At 38.5% G+C, this 15,998-nt stretch overlaps 3 protein-coding genes and 1 pseudogene across 3 annotated transcripts; 2 read left to right on the forward strand and 2 right to left on the reverse strand.

The window, feature by feature from the left end:
• The first annotated feature begins 1,066 nt into the window (after positions 1 to 1,066).
• On the forward strand, positions 1,067 to 2,592 carry LOC125220002 (uncharacterized protein At4g06744-like). Its single transcript, XM_048122109.2, has 2 exons — positions 1,067 to 1,685; positions 1,856 to 2,592. Exons 1-2 carry the CDS (start codon positions 1,126 to 1,128, stop codon positions 2,514 to 2,516), a joined length of 1,221 nt encoding a protein of 406 aa, XP_047978066.1. The 5' UTR covers positions 1,067 to 1,125; the 3' UTR covers positions 2,517 to 2,592.
• Positions 2,593 to 4,074: 1,482 nt separating this feature from the next.
• LOC125217538 (putative WRKY transcription factor 7) lies at positions 4,075 to 6,989 on the reverse strand (annotated as a pseudogene).
• A 1,403-nt stretch (positions 6,990 to 8,392) lies between these two features.
• LOC125223230 (cysteine proteinase mucunain-like) lies at positions 8,393 to 11,182 on the forward strand. The gene is made up of 4 exons (XM_048126268.2): positions 8,393 to 8,837; positions 10,168 to 10,403; positions 10,510 to 10,650; positions 10,771 to 11,182. The coding sequence occupies exons 1-4, from the start codon at positions 8,408 to 8,410 to the stop codon at positions 11,041 to 11,043; spliced, it is 1,080 nt and encodes a 359-aa protein (XP_047982225.1). The 5' UTR covers positions 8,393 to 8,407; the 3' UTR covers positions 11,044 to 11,182.
• Positions 11,183 to 12,521: 1,339 nt separating this feature from the next.
• LOC125219412 (putative WRKY transcription factor 7) lies at positions 12,522 to 14,117 on the reverse strand. The gene is made up of 3 exons (XM_048121384.2): positions 13,479 to 14,117; positions 13,257 to 13,382; positions 12,522 to 13,001 (listed from the first exon to the last, which is right to left on the reverse strand). Exons 1-3 carry the CDS (start codon positions 14,012 to 14,014, stop codon positions 12,842 to 12,844), a joined length of 822 nt encoding a protein of 273 aa, XP_047977341.1. The 5' UTR covers positions 14,015 to 14,117; the 3' UTR covers positions 12,522 to 12,841.
• Between the last annotated feature and the right edge of the window lie 1,881 nt (positions 14,118 to 15,998).

Genomic DNA, 15,998 nt, shown 5'->3' on the forward strand with positions numbered 1-15,998 from the left:
TTCAATACTGTACACGTTTGCATTTGTCACCTCCTCCTCTTAGTAGATGCATATGTATCCATTAAATTAATTATTAATTGTAAGGAAATAAATATAATATCAACTAACTATGTTAAATTACTATAATCAAACCTAAAAGAACAAATGAAAGAGGGGGGATAACAAAAGGCCCAATCCAACCATAATGTTGAAATTGGACTCCAATAAGTAAACAAAGGGGGAAAAGGTAAAATAGGGACTAGAAATAAGCCACAGTTATAGGCCCATCCAAAACTAAAGGGAATAGTATTTTCTTTTATAGATGTAATCCTAGTAAAAATATTGAGGAATTATGAGAAATTTACAAATTTTGAATATTATTATAATTGTAGATAATAACTAATATATAATTGTTAGGATAGAAGTTTACTATTTATATTAAAATTTAATCCAATAAAGATAAAATATTTTAGTAAAGGATTATAATAATCTCTATGATGAGAAATATACATAATTATTAAAAAAAATATGATATTCATTATGTGAAATATTTTTAAAATTATTAATTATATCATTATAATATATTTAATGATCTTAACATCTAACAAATAGAAATTAGAGAAAATATGATGAGAAATTCAATAAATAGGAGTATTAAGAACTGCTGTTATAAAACTACTGTATTTTTTAAATGGAAATAGTAGTAATGAGGGGACATGCATGTCACCAGTGATAGCTTATTTGGACATTAGAGGTATATTTGACAATTTTCTCTCAAAAAAATATTTGACCCTAAAAATACAAAGTATATTTCATTATAACTCTAAATCCAATTTACCCTACACTAGTAAAATCAAAATCTTCTAGTAGCTAGTTAATTTCTTATATGGTATTGCATTTGAGTAAACTTGTAATTTACTCAATATAATTATACACATGTACACACATCTTATAATAACATGACCTAACAATGAAAATTCCCAATTTCTACCAACCAAGCCACTTCTAGCCACCTAAGAAACAGCAAATGCACACTCCACATTCTAAACCTTCACACTACTTTAAATCTCATCATGCACTTCCTTTTCTCCCTTTTTATGCTTCATCCCCACCATTCAAAAATACTTGGAAAAAAACCCAATCAAAATGAGAGTAAAAACTTTCACAATTCCACTCCAAACTATCATATTCATCACCACCATCCTCCTCCTCTTCCCCACACACCACCAAGCCAAAAACAACCTCCCAATCTCCGCCACCGACGCCGCCGCGATACTCCCCCCTCTCCAAGACCTACTACTCTTCGCCGATCAAAGGCTCGCCGCGGTCTACCCCGTGATCCAAAGATTTAAAAATACCATCACCTCTGACCCCTTCAACGTCACCGCCACGTGGACCGGCAGCAACATCTGCCGCTACAAGGGCTTCTTCTGCGACACCCCTCCCGACAACCGCTCCGCCACCACCGTCGCCTCCATCGACTTCAACGGCTTCCATCTCTCCTCCCCGACGCTGGTCGGCTTCCTCGACGCGCTCCCTGACCTCGCCCTGTTCCACGCCAACTCCAACTACTTCTCAGGGGCCTTCCCCTCGTCCATCGCCGCCCTCCCCTACCTCTATGAGCTCGACCTCAGCAACAACCGCCTCTCGGGCCCATTCCCAACCGCCATCCTTGCCATGGATGGCCTATCCTTCCTTGACATCAGGTCAGTGCCTGACCAGGGGTGCTGGTCCAGCACCCCTGTCAGGTCAGACAAATGTTTTATAATAGGAGTACATTTTAAAATTTATTTTTTTCTTGAAAATCGTGCGAAATTCTATTTATAAAATAAAAAGGTCCAGGGTTCAAATTTCACCGTTGTACGATAATTATCAGGTTCAATTCCTTCTCGGGAGCCGTACCGCCAGAGCTATTCGCGATGGGCCTCGACCTCCTCTTCCTCAACAACAACAACTTCATGACGCGCCTCCCGGACAACGCGGACGCGGATGCCCACGTGGCGTATCTCAATTTGGCAAACAATAAATTCTTCGGGCCGATCCCGCGCAGCATAGCCAAGGCCTTATCCGGTTTGTCGGAGATTCTCCTTCTGAACAACCTCCTCAGCGGCTGCCTTCCCTACGAGCTGGGGCTGTTAAAAGACGCGGTGGTTTTCGACGCGGGAGGGAACGATCTCACCGGGCCGCTGCCGTTCTCGCTGGGGTGCCTGGAGAAGCTGGAGGTGCTGAATCTGGCAGGTAACAAATTGTACGGACAGGTGCCTGAGCCATTCTGTTTGTTGGGGAATCTGAGGAATGTGTCCTTGTCGGGGAACTACTTCATGGGGGCGGCGCCGGCGTGCATGAGGCTGATCGCGGCTGGGGTGATGGATGTGAGGGGGAACTGCATTCCCGGCCAGCCGCTGCAGAGGCCGGTGGCGGACTGCGCCGCCTTCATGGCGCGCCCCAAATATTGTCCGTATTCGGATACGTATTCCAAGATTCCTTGTTGGATTCCTAAGTATGATTCTTCTGGTTTAGCCCCTTCTCCTTCTTGATGCTTCCTTTTCTAATAATTACTGTATCATGTTTTTGGTTTAACTAAAATTGAAGAGGATTATAATTTTAAATTTAGTCTTAATCTTTCAAGGTTAAGCTCAATAATTAAAATTTTACAGTAATCATTGGAAATCTCTAATTTGGCCGTAATTCTTTGATCAATTTCTCAACTTTCAAACAACATTTAACAATACAAAACTAAAATAAGACAGCTATTTCGAAACCCTTAATTAATTCTGAGTTTTGATATTAATCATAAATATTTATAGGACAGAGGTCTTGAGTGAATTTATTCAAAAACTTATAGTGACGAATGTATTATAAATCGCAAAATTAGGACAGTATTGTTCCACCAATGTGCATGTGGTATTTTTGAATTTGTCCAAACAGAAATATAGTCTCTATACTACTAGGAATTTGGTTATTGTGTTGATATATTTTCATTTTATAAATTGATATCTTATCTCTTGTATTTTCAAAAGGCTAGTAGTATTTAATTTCATGAAACGTTCAACTATTAGGACTAAAGTTACATTTAACCTTAATAATAGGAGTATAACAAAAGGAGGATGTGTGATTTGGGTGCGATGAGGTTCTTCATCACATAGTTGTTATTATTGCAAATAATGATTGGGTGGGGAGAAAGTAGTGTTATAAGTCTTGCTTTTGTTAGTGGTTGACACTTAGTGGGTTCGAATCGAAATGTTTGCCAGCATCAATTTGTGGTGTGGCTAAAAGGTAAATTCTAGGTTTGGGCTCTACTTTAGCAATAAGGCAGATTAAGACTAATTAAATTCTGTTGGCATTTAATTGACTGAATAATTAAATCTTTTATCATCTTTAGGAATCTTAGGTTAGGAATTAATTAATCTTAAATTTAATTCTTATTCATGTCATACTATAAGATATATCTAAAATAAAGTACATTATTTAAATCTTAATAAGACATGAAAAATTAAATTCAAATTTTATCCTTGTTCAAGATTAAGATAAAAATAATTATATTATTTAATGTAATCTTACATATCTATCCTTATTAGGATTCTAGATATATAATATTTAGGAAACTATTAAATTATTCTTATCTAATCTATATCTTCTAGGATACAAAATATTCTATAGATATAGAAAATAATCAAAATATTCCTAAAATCTAGGGAAATCTTCCCAAAATATTTCATTTCCATTAAATAATATTAATTTAATGATATCTTTTAACTAAGGAATTAAATAATCATTCATCGTTATCTCGAGACCAATGTTAGCATGATCATCGACGACGAAGATACGCCGGTGATTGGCTCGCCGGAACGGCCAGGTCGCCGTCCAACGATCGCCGGCAGCCCGCGCTGGAGTCGTGGCTGCTTCCTCTCTCCCTCGCGACGAGCTGTCCCTCCGTCGACGTCACGTATTGCAGCAGCGATGGTGACGGTGCTCCGGCGACCTTCCTTCACCGACGGCGACTCTGCGATGAACCAGCGACGACCGCTCTAGGCGGTGAAGCTCTCGGCTCAGCGTCGCACATCCCGGAATTTGACTAGGGTTAGGGTTTAGGTTAGAGTTTGGGTCATCGTGGCAGAGAGAAGCCAGTGCTCTCGGACGAGCAGCGAGCTCGTTCGCTCTCCACCATCGTCGAACCGCCGTGAGCTGTGAGGAAGATGATTGATTGAAATGGACGGTGGTGATTGATTGAAACTTCCTTCTCTTTCACAAGGCGAAACCTAGGCCATCCGATCAAGATGATTCAAGTACTAGAGCAGGCTTTTCCATATTTGAAAGGCCGTGATTGTGCTCTCGTTCGTATGTTACGATCAACATAGTCGGGTCATCCAAGGCCCGCTCCACATGCTTTCGAGCCGGACACCTTCTTACGCTACTACATTTGTAATAACCCCTGAAAATTCATCATAACATTCAATCAATTTTCGATGCAATGTGTATTAGGACTATTATATTGGATACTAGATGTTACGATGAGAGGACATCTATATATAAGCAATATAATCTTAGTATCATTAACAATCAAATTGAACCTTAAAATATATTATAATGTGATCAACTGCATATATATATATACTATTTTTTAGATCAACTTTTACTTATAATCATTACCAGTTTTATTCAAAATTTGTGATTAAAATTGATTTGAGAGAAAAGAATTACCTAGGATTAGGGGAACCTTTAATGGGTTTTTGACCATATTTTCTCCAAGAATAGTCATCTGGTGGAATATCAGCCATTTTCATACTAATCGCCGGAACTCTAACCACTCTCTTCAATCTCGACTTCCTGTTTAAATAGTTACTAACCAAATTAGGAACAACCAACCAAGGTAGGAATTTTAATTAAATCAATTAGTTGACTTTCTATAATTTCAGCTGACCTTTTCTTGGGGCAGTGGCAACGGGACGCGCCGTCCATCGAGCTGCACTTCCTCTTAAACGACGTTGTCGACAGCGGCGACCGCCCTGTGATCTGAAACCCACACGACATTGACGGGTCTGTGTCGCCTGTCAGAGAGGACATGTAGGATGCGAAGGAACTGGTAGTGGAAGCGATTGATATTTAATCGAACAAATAAATCAAATAAAAATCAGATCTATTTAACAGATTATTTAAACAAATTCTATTCGCGTAATTCTCACATGTATCGTGCTCATAACTTGAATTGATCATGCTTTAAGTATGATTGGAACCTAAAACATTCTTTTCTACGGAGCAGGAATAATATATTATTAATTCTCCAAAGAATTGACGATGGCTAGCGACTTCTCCACATGACGCTTTGAATACTAGACCACGGATCTTTTCTCTGGTTCCCGAACTGTACTCCAATTTCAGTGTGGGCTGGTCTCACCGGAATACTAGGACTTAAATAAGAGAGACATAAATTCGACTACACGGAGGATAGGCAAAATTCGACCAACTCCAAAAAGGGGAGGGGAGGGGAGGGGGGGGGGGGGGACGAAAATTTTGAAAAAAAAAATTTGTTGTTATTGTCTTTTTCTGTCTCCTTTATTCTCTTATTTATATTAAGTTCATTTTGGGCCCAGACAGGGATCTATGGAAGGTTTTGGATATGAGCTCACCCAATTTACTTTTTACTAATTAAATTGAACCCACAGTTTAATATAAGCTTTAATTGGAATATTACGAGCAGCCACTACAGAAGTAATATTGAACTCTCCCCATCCAAATCCGAATGTATAAGTAATCCGGGTTTCCGTTTTAACTTTCATTCCCGCGCTTAAAATAAAAATGTCCATTAATTAATTAATGTCTGCTATGGACTTAATTAATTAATTTCTTATTAATTCCAAGAGTTGACTTAGCATGAAACGCTTATTTATTATTTTTAGAGTGATCAAACTCCAACTAGCTAGGTTCCGAATAATAAAACTTTGTTTCGCACTCCTCTTGAGGACATTATCAAACGAGACTCACCTCGCGCACGATTCAATATAATAGCAATCCTGACACCGCTAGATATTAATCACCACTACCCAATATATCAGGATTATTGGGTTGCGAAAAACCACCACCATTTGATAAGTCAAAGTAATGCATAATCAGTACCGTATGCTCAATGCTAACCAACATTGATTAAGAAACAAATATTTATCAAGACCTCGTCTTTCAGTAGATAGCACAAAGACACGTCTTGCTGTTAGATCCGTTCAGTGTTGTACCACACCAATGCCATCTAATTTCAGTAACGCTTAGAAATATGCGGAGTGACATTGCAACCTTTCACGATGGATAGTCTAATTCCATCTAGGTCGTGAAATTCTCCTTTTTCTTTGTTTAGGACTGACCGTGTTACCTTAAAGTGGACGTCGCCCACAACCGGTCTACTAAAACAAAGACTTAGACTTTGTTAAGTTAACTTATACATTTAAACATGCAATTAACATTCACTAAATGTAAATATGACAACATTATGACAAAAATAATCTGTTTTATTCATTGGGAAATAAAATAAGAGTTTTACAGTATTCAATCACTCAAAACGTGATATCTAGTATACAAAGTCTTACAGGATGTCGTCGGCAGAGGGAAGTTTATCGTCGTCGACGCCTCCTTCCTCTCCACCACGCTCTTCGCCTGCGGTGGCGGCGGTAACCGCTGAATCGGCATGGGGCAGTAGATTCTTGAACCGGGTCCGGCCTCATCTGTTTTCGGTGTGTGGACCGATGGACCGACCGGTTCGGTCTACGAGGAAGGAGAGTTCTGGACCGGTCCGCGGCGGAACCGGGCGTGACCGGTTCGTGAAGCCCGGTCGATTAGGGAGATGAACTTCTTGAATTTGTGGACGGCGGCATCGACAACGGTATGATAATCAGCGGCGGCGTCGAGATTCCGTTGGTGGGAGATTAATCTCATCAGCTGCTCGACGCTTTGGAGACCCGCCGCCTCGCCTTCTGAGCGGCATTGGAGTTGAAATGGTGGACCGGCATCAGCTCCACCACCATCTAGAGAGAGATTTGTGAAAGGAGAAATGCTAAGTCGAGGCGCAAGAGTTAAATAGAGGTTGCCGTCAATGGCGCGACGACACGTCGGGGGAGGAGAGAGAAAGTGGTGGATGATTTGACTAAAACGGGTGAAGGGAATTGATGAGAGTTGGGTGAGAAAGTCAAAAGGGGATTAAGAGCATCAGCAACGCGTCTCGTTACCATCCCTATCTCGTCCCGCAGAAACGAGACGGCGACGAGACGCCATTGCAAACACCATCTCGTCTCGTCGGGACGAGCCATCCCGTCCCGCGTCACGCGCGGAAGGGCACCGCAACGAGCTTTCTCGCCACGCGCTAGCGCCACGTGGCGTGCACTGGCACTAGGCGTGACACCCACTCACCGGCCCGCTAGTGGGCGTCGTAATTATGACGTCATAATTTAATTTTTTTTTTTTAATTTGATTTTTCGAAAAAAAAAATTTAATTAAAAAACGGTAATATGACCGTTAACGGTCGAATTTTTTAATTTTTTTTATTCTATAAATACTCTTCATTCTCCATTTTAAATTATGTCTTTTTTATTTTTTTAGTTTTTTAAATTGTAATTTTATTTTATTTTATTTAATGAAGTGTGTTTTTATTAATTGAATTTGATGGAAATAAAAATAAAAAATGAAATTGAATGAATAGTTAAGTGATGCGATGGTTAAGAGATGAAGGGATGCATGTGTTGTCTCTTAGTTAAGAGATGGGCTGAAAAGTACAATGGGGCCCATGAATAGTTAAGGGATGAGACAGTTAACGGATTAATAAGAGATACCGTTGCTGATGGCCTAATGAGCCGTTGGATTAGAGAGGAGGGGTAAAATGGTGTTTACGATCCTACACTGCAGCCAATCAGGAAGAGTTGACATTTTAACAGATTTAATTATTAAATAAGAAAGTCACCCACAGAAGAGTTGACATTTTAACAGATTTAATTATTAAATAAGAAAGTTACCCACAAATGAGTTGACATTTTAACAGATTTAGTTATTAAATAAGAAAGTCACCCACAGAAGAGTTGACATTTTAACAGATTTAATTATTAAATAATAAAGTCACCCACAGAAGAGTTGACATTTTAACAGATTTAATTATTAAATAAGAAAGTCACCCACAGAAGAGTTGACATTTTAACAGATTTAATTATTAAATAAGAAAGTCACTCACAGAAGAGTTGACATTTTAACAGATTTACTTATTTAATAAGAAAGTGACCCAAAGAAGAGTTGTCATTTTAACATATTTAATTATTAAATAAGAAAGTCACCCACATAAAAGTTGACATTTTAACAGATTTAATAATTCCCAAAAATTCCAAACCTTTCTCCCCCCTATATAATCTCACTTCTTTCATCTTCACCCACAAACACAGGAATCTCCTAAAACCTAACAATGACATCGATTGCAAAATCACTGCTCTTCCTCTCGCTCTTCCTCACGCAGGCATTCGCTGCCAACATGTCGATCATCTCCTACGACGAGAAGGAGCTGACGGCGATGTTCGAGTCGTGGATGGTGAAGCACGGCAAGTCGTACAACTCCCCAGGCGAGAAGGAGAAGCGATTCCAGGTTTTTAAGGAGAATCTGAGGTACATCGAGGAGCAGAACGCCGTCGAGGGGCGGACCTACAAGTTAGGTCTCAATTGCTTCGCCGATCTGACCAATCAGGAGTACCGGAGGATATATCTCGGGACGAGGCCACGGAGGCTCGCCGCGACGAAGAGCGATCGCTATGCGTTGAGGGACGGCGATGTCTTGCCTGACTCAATTGACTGGAGGACCAAGGGCGCGGTTGCTCCGGTGAAGGATCAGGGCACCTGTGGTAATTCATTTCTTCTTTTGATCCGCGTTGCTTTCGGAATTTACAACTTGATTTATGTGTTTTTTAATCTAATTTTTGAGCATCTTGTATATGAGTGAGGCTGATAGGGGAGTGTTATATTGCTAACTCATAACTTAATTGCTAACTACAACTAAATAATAGTCATTAGATATTCAAATTAAAGGCTTAGATCATTAATTCCTAAATGTCAATACGATTAACGAAAAACGTCAATAAGGCCATAGGATTAATTCCAAAAGATATCAATAGGGTATTAATGTCAATTAACTACATGTTTAGTTATAACTAACTTTGAAAAGAAATCCAAAAACTTTAAATTCATATAACATATATCAAATTAAAGATAATTTCATAAGGATTTCAACGATATCCTACATGCATATGTTCCGACGTCAAAATTTGAAAAAAAATTCAAAATTTTTTAATTTTTTCGTACAGCAGAAATGTCAACATACTATATAATATATGTCAATATAATACATGTAGAATATCAATATAAGCAATGGGTTAACATTCTAAAAGCTTTGTGTTGACATTCTCAAAGCATTGGGTTGATATTTTCGAAACACTATATTGACATTTGCATCCAAAACCCTAATTTGGAGTTTTTTTTTTAATCTTTTTTTTATTTTATTAATAAAAACGAAAATTACACGTGACAAATTATAGACCACGTGTTTTCTAAAATCATATGGCCTTAAATTAGTTGTAATTAGCAATTAAATGATGAGTTAGCAATTGATCACTCCCCATGTGTGCTGTAGAGATTATCGGATGAGAGGAGTGAAGAAAATGGTTGTTTATGTCTGGTGGCAAATTGTCAGTATAAAAAGTTAGAAATTGGTATCTTAATAAAGTTTCTCTGTGATTTTTTTATTTTCTATATATATACGATTGTAGACACGAACAACATGTCCTTTTATTTTGGAATAACTTAGAGCGAATAAGAGGGATCATCTTTTTTGTGATGTAGTGTTCCCGTTTGGCGAATAAAAACAACACATTGAAATAATGGATTCATGTTGTGTTGCTTACAATTATTATCATTTTACAAGTGAACATATAAAGGTTGAATCTTTGTTCAGAATGTAAATCAGTTTCCCACGTCTACTTTCGTGCCATTAGAGTTTTTAAAGTATCATCCATGAATCGGTTTTTTAATGACATTTTAATTAAATATTTATGACTTACAGTATCACATTTGTTGATTTATTTTATTAGGCAAAGACAATGAATTTCCTTGTGCAAGACATGTCTTCATTTTAATATTGTAATCATGAATATTGAGAGAAATTATTGAATTTTATAGGAAGCTGCTGGGCATTCTCTACAATTGCTGCTGTAGAAGGTATCAACCAGATCAAAACTGGATCTTTGATCTTGCTTTCCGAGCAAGAACTGGTGGACTGTGATAAGTCTTATAACCTAGGGTGCAGTGGTGGTCTCATGGATTATGCATTTGAGTTCATTATCAAAAATGGTGGGATTGACTCCGAAGAAGATTATCCTTACATGGGAAGGAATGGCAAATGTGATACTGACAAGGTGAGTTTTAAACGTTGATTCTTTGTTGGCAGTTTCTTTGAGCTAAATCAGCACTCCAGTTAGTTTTTCTCTGGAACTAACGACGTCCCTGGTAATTGTTTTGTAGAAAAATACCAAAGTTGTGTCGATCGATGGTTATGAAGACGTACCTGTATATGATGAGAAGGCGCTGCAGAAGGCAGTTGCCAACCAACCAATTAGTGTTGCCATTGATGCCGCTGGTATGGACTTTCAGCATTATCAATCAGTAAGTTCTGCACATTAATGCCTAGAAAGTTGTTACAATTTATTTTCATTAGTTGGAAAAATTATTTAGTAGTTCAAAGAATTTTGGTCTGAGTACATGATCTGGTCTTAAAAATCACAGGGTATATTCACTGGGAAGTGTAGGACGAGTTTGGACCACGGTGTGGTTGTTGTTGGGTATGGCACTGAAAACGGAACGGACTATTGGATCGTTAGAAACTCTTGGGGTTCAAGCTGGGGAGAGGAGGGCTATCTTAGGATGGAGCGCAACGTTGCAGATAAGGCTGGTCTTTGTGGGATTGCCATAGAGCCCTCGTACCCAACCAAGACAGGCGCAAACCCCCCTAACCCGGGTCCATCTCCTCCATCCCCACCACCAAAGCCATCAGTCTGAGACGAATACTATGAATGCCCTGAGAGCACGACCACCTGAAGTAGATATAAATAGTACTACTCCATAGTCGTAGTAGCTAGTAAAACGACAATTGAGCATTTGTTAGCATGGTAATCAAGGGAGATTCAAAGATTTAGCATCCCATATTCTCAATTGCTTCCATTAGTTAGTATTTGAATATGGATGGATCATAGCTTGAACGACAACACAATAGGAACAACAAACACATTAAAATTCCAAAACTGGAAATGCAAGCAAACTTTGATAAATAATCATAGGAAGGAAGAGCAAACCAAATTGATATAGTTACCAAATTAATCACAAAAAAAATATTGGTTTATTTAAGATTTAAACACGAAGCAAATGGAGAATCATGTAGAAACCAGAGCTTGGATACCTTGTGATTTGAATAGAGTTTGCCTTGTACCACCTTCTTCTTTTATTTAGTAGAATCAACCCATCGTTCGTCAATAAACTTAACCAAGAATTGAAATTTAAAAAATCAACGACATAGCGTATACGTGTTTTGGCCAATTAAACCTACGTCCAGTGGAGAACTCGAGCAATTTATATTGATTACAAACGTACAAGTAAAAAATCTCACACATAGCTACACAACCAAGCAAGCTGATCATGACCTTAACTTGATAGAAGTATCAACTACTAACCAATACGACGTGAGAACACCAAAACGAGGTTGTTCCTCGACTAAATCACGAGCTAGCTCTGTATTGTGTATTTCTCAGTTAAATGTGTATAATCTGCATGCACTCATGCTTAACAAAATGAGCTTTGAGATAGGAAGATGATACTATCCATATTTACGGAAATCACAATTAATTAGTTATCTTTTTATTCATCAAATCTTTTCCATATGTTAGTTTTCTTATTCAATAAGTTAGGGTAGTATTCTAGTATTATAAACAGGAGAGCATGTTATCATATTTAATCATCCAACAATGAATCAATGAATATATTGTTTTGGCCAAATGTCTTGCGAAATGCTTTGAATCCATAGTCCCCTACGCTACTTGCTGCCCGACGGAAGGTCTCCGCGCACAGCCGGAACGTATATCTGATTCGTAGCCGTTGCCCGATGGGTTGGAACCCGCGCACAGCCGCCCAAATCCTTATCTCCGCCGATCTTCACGGGCGTCGGATAATCTTTATTTGGTTATTGTCCGATTTATCGAATCGTTAGGGATTTAGATCCTTAACAACTGGATATTTCCTTAAATACCCCCAAAACTCTCCTTTTATATATTGTATAGATGTATTCACTATTCAACCGTCCCACACACGACACGTTCTAATTCATATAATTCCACCAAGTCATTAACTAATAATTACTCATTTCTCCCATTGACTAACCACTCCAAAGAATTGTCCTCAAACATTAGTCTCGTACTCGAAACTAGTTAAATTTGGTATCTATAAGCAACCCACCACATACTAAAAAATTTAAAAAATTTAAAAAGTAGGAGTAAGAAATACACTAGAAATCAAATCATCCTCAAAGAACATTTTTATATTCTCAAACTTGCGTGATTCATTTCCCACTAAATCCACAACTCTCTCCACTTTTTTCCTACCATTTTCAATATTCTTCCTAGACAATCCAATTGATTTTTCAACGGTGTGTGATAAAGAAAAGAAAAGAAAAAGTTAAAAATCAAACGAAATGGGTCCCACATTTTTTGTTCCCCTCTCATCGTTGACCATGTGTTTCCACGAAATGGACGGTGGTGATTGATCGAAGCTTCCTTCTCTTTCACAAGGCGAAACCTGGGCCGTCCGATCAAGATGATTCAAGTACTACAGCAGGCGTTTCCAAATCTGAAAGACCATGATTGTGCTCTCCTTCGTATGTTACGATCAACATTGCCGGGTCATCCAAGGCCCGCTCCACATGCTTTCGGGCCGGACACCCTCTTACGCTACTACATTTGTAATAACCCCTGAATAATCATCATAAACTTCAATTAATTTTCGATGCAATGTGTACTAGGACTATTATATTGGATACTAGATGTTACAATGAGAGGACATCTATATATAAGCAATATAATCTTAGTATCATTAACAATCAAATTGAACCTTAAAATATAGTATTATAATGAGATCAACTGCATATATACAATATTTAGATCAACTTTCACTTATAACATTTTTATTCAAAAAATTTCATTAAAATTGGTAGAGAAAAGAATTACCTAGGATGAGGGGAACCTTTAATGGGTTTTTGACCATATTTTCTCCAAGAATAGTCATCTGGTGGAATATCAGCCATTTTCATACTAATAGCCGGAACTCTAACAACTCTCTTCAATCTCGATTTCCTGTTCAAAATAATTACTAACCAAATTAGGAACAACCAACCAAGGAAGGAATTTTAATAAAATTAATTAGTTGACTTTTCTATAATTTTAGGTGACCTTTTCTTAGGGCAGTGGCAACGGGACGCGTCGTCCATCGAGCTGCACTTCCTCTTAAACGACGTCGTCGATAGCGGCGGCCGCCCTGTGATCTGAAACCCACACGACATCGACGGCTCTGTGCCGCCTGTCAGAGAGGAGATGTAGGATGTCGTCGGCGACGCAAAGTTTATCGTCGTCGTCGTCGTCTTCGCCTGCGGCAGCCGCTGAACCGGCGTAGGGTGGTGGATTCTTGAACCGGGCCCGGTCTCATCGGTTTTCGGTGTGTGGACCGATGGACCGGCCGGTTCGGTCTGCGGGGGTCCGCGGCGGAACCGGGCGTGGCCGGTTCGCGGAGCCCGGTCGATCAGGGAGATGAACTTCTTGAATTTGTGGACGGCAGCGTCGGTGACGGTTTGATAGTCAGAGGCGGCGTCGAGATTCCGTTGGTGGGAGATTAATCTCATCAGCTGCTCGACGCTTTGGAGACCCGCCGCCGCCGCCTCCTGAGCGGCGTTGGAGTTGAAATGGTGGACCGGCATCAGCTCCACCGCCATCTAGAGAGAGATTTGTGAAAAGAAGAAATGCTGAGTCGAGGCGCAAGGGTTAAATAGAGATTTCCACCAATCGCGGGGCGACACGTCGGTAGAGGAGAGAGAAAGTGGTGGAGGATTTGACAAAAATGAAAAATGGGTGAAGGGAGAGAAAGTCAAAAGGGGATTAATAAGCCGTTGGATTAGAGAGGAGGGGCAAAATGGGAAATATGATCCTACACTACACTAGCCAGTCAGGAAGAGTTGACATTCTATATACTCCATCCGTCCGTCCCCTGTTAGAAGTCACTCTTTGGCTGGGCACGGGTTTTAAAAAATGTGAAGAAAAGTTAGTTGAAAAAGTTAGTGGAATGTGAGATCCATTTTTTTATATTGGTTTTATAATAAAATGTGAGTGAATTGAGTTAGTAGAATGTGAGACCTATTTATTATTTATGGTAAAAATGAAGTGTGACTCTTAATTGGGAACGGACCGAAATGGAAAAATGTACTCCCTCCGTCCCGGAGTATTAGACTCACTTTTTTTGGGCACATGATTTAAGGAAGTGATATTTAAATAGTTAAAGTGAAGAGAGTAAAGTATGAGAGAGGGAAAAAGTAGGGGAGAGAAGAGAGAAAAAAATAGGTAGAGAATAAAATAAGATAGATGCTTTTTGCTAAAAAAGGAAATGAGTCTAATATATTGGGACATCCCAAAAAGGAAAGTTGGTCTAATACCTTGGGACGGAGAGAGTAACTCTTAGTGGGGGACTGAGGAAGTATTTAAATAAGAAAGTCATCCACCAACTTCTGGACTTACCGGGAACCGGATGCTATTATGATTTTAAAATTCAATGGGTCACCTTTGTCATGTCACTAGGGATTTCTTTTTATGGAAGAGAATGAATTCTTGTTTTGATATCCTATTTTGGGGCTTCTTTTGACTTTCACTCCTAACTTTACTTTAACAAGAAGATAATGCGTGTTTCATGTGGATTAGGGGAACGAAATTAATGAGCTATTTTGACATTATCTTTCCCATTTGTAATTGTGCTTAGATGACTAACGATGAAAAATCAATTTCACATAACACCTGTTATATTAATTCACATATTCTGAATAAGTATTCATGTTTGGTTTTATTGTACTTTATCAATCAATAATGATCCAATACACGTGAATTATTTGGTTTCTAATTTTAAGTTATTTATCGTAAACTTGTTGTCTAATCCATCATCAAACTTTTATCTTCTGTGTATGTCAAGACAACACAATAAGAAAACTTAACACTATTCTAAATGAGTATTTGGACTTTGGTCTTATTTTGTCGGTCGATAACTATTCGACACATGTAAATTGTCTGACCCAATTGAAGGTTTCGGATTTTAAATTATTAATTTGTGAATCGGTAGCCTACTCAAAAAATCAAAGATACCAAATGTTTAGTTTTATATCTTAATGATAAGAGTACAACTCCCTTTTGGTCCAAAACATATAGTCAAATTACGAATTTGGTCCATTACATTTATTTTCCGATTTTCATGTCCATAACATACGAAAATTAGTCTCGGTTTGGTCCTTTTTGGACGGCACCGTTAAAATGCGGAAGTCAAACGTTAATTAGCAAAAGTTTGACTCAATTAAGCTTAAAATTAGATTATTAAAGACTAAATAATTTGCTAATTTTTTTCTTAAAAAATATACCAATTAATTGTTTTCATAAAAAATACTAAATATTTATTTTCTTTAAAATAACAATTATTTAGTTTAACACTTTACCTCTCTTCTTTTCTTCTCTCGTTCTTTCTTCCCCCACACAGTAGCAAAGAATCCACCAAAACTTCGTCCTTAATTAGGAACACTGAGCAAACAAATTTGAAATCAAGAGGTTAGGGTTTTTGTTCTCTCGTTTCTGTTTTCTACAATTATTGCTTCAATTCTCTCGCGAATATAAGGTATTCTCTCTCCAACCATGAGTTGGGAGTCGCCGTCGCCGAACCCACCTGAA

The sequence above is a fragment of the Salvia hispanica genome, chromosome 1, assembly GCF_029641045.1.
Source record: "Salvia hispanica isolate PSC_SH4W2 chromosome 1, Shi_PSC_v1, whole genome shotgun sequence".
NCBI classification, from domain to species: domain Eukaryota; kingdom Viridiplantae; phylum Streptophyta; class Magnoliopsida; order Lamiales; family Lamiaceae; genus Salvia; species Salvia hispanica.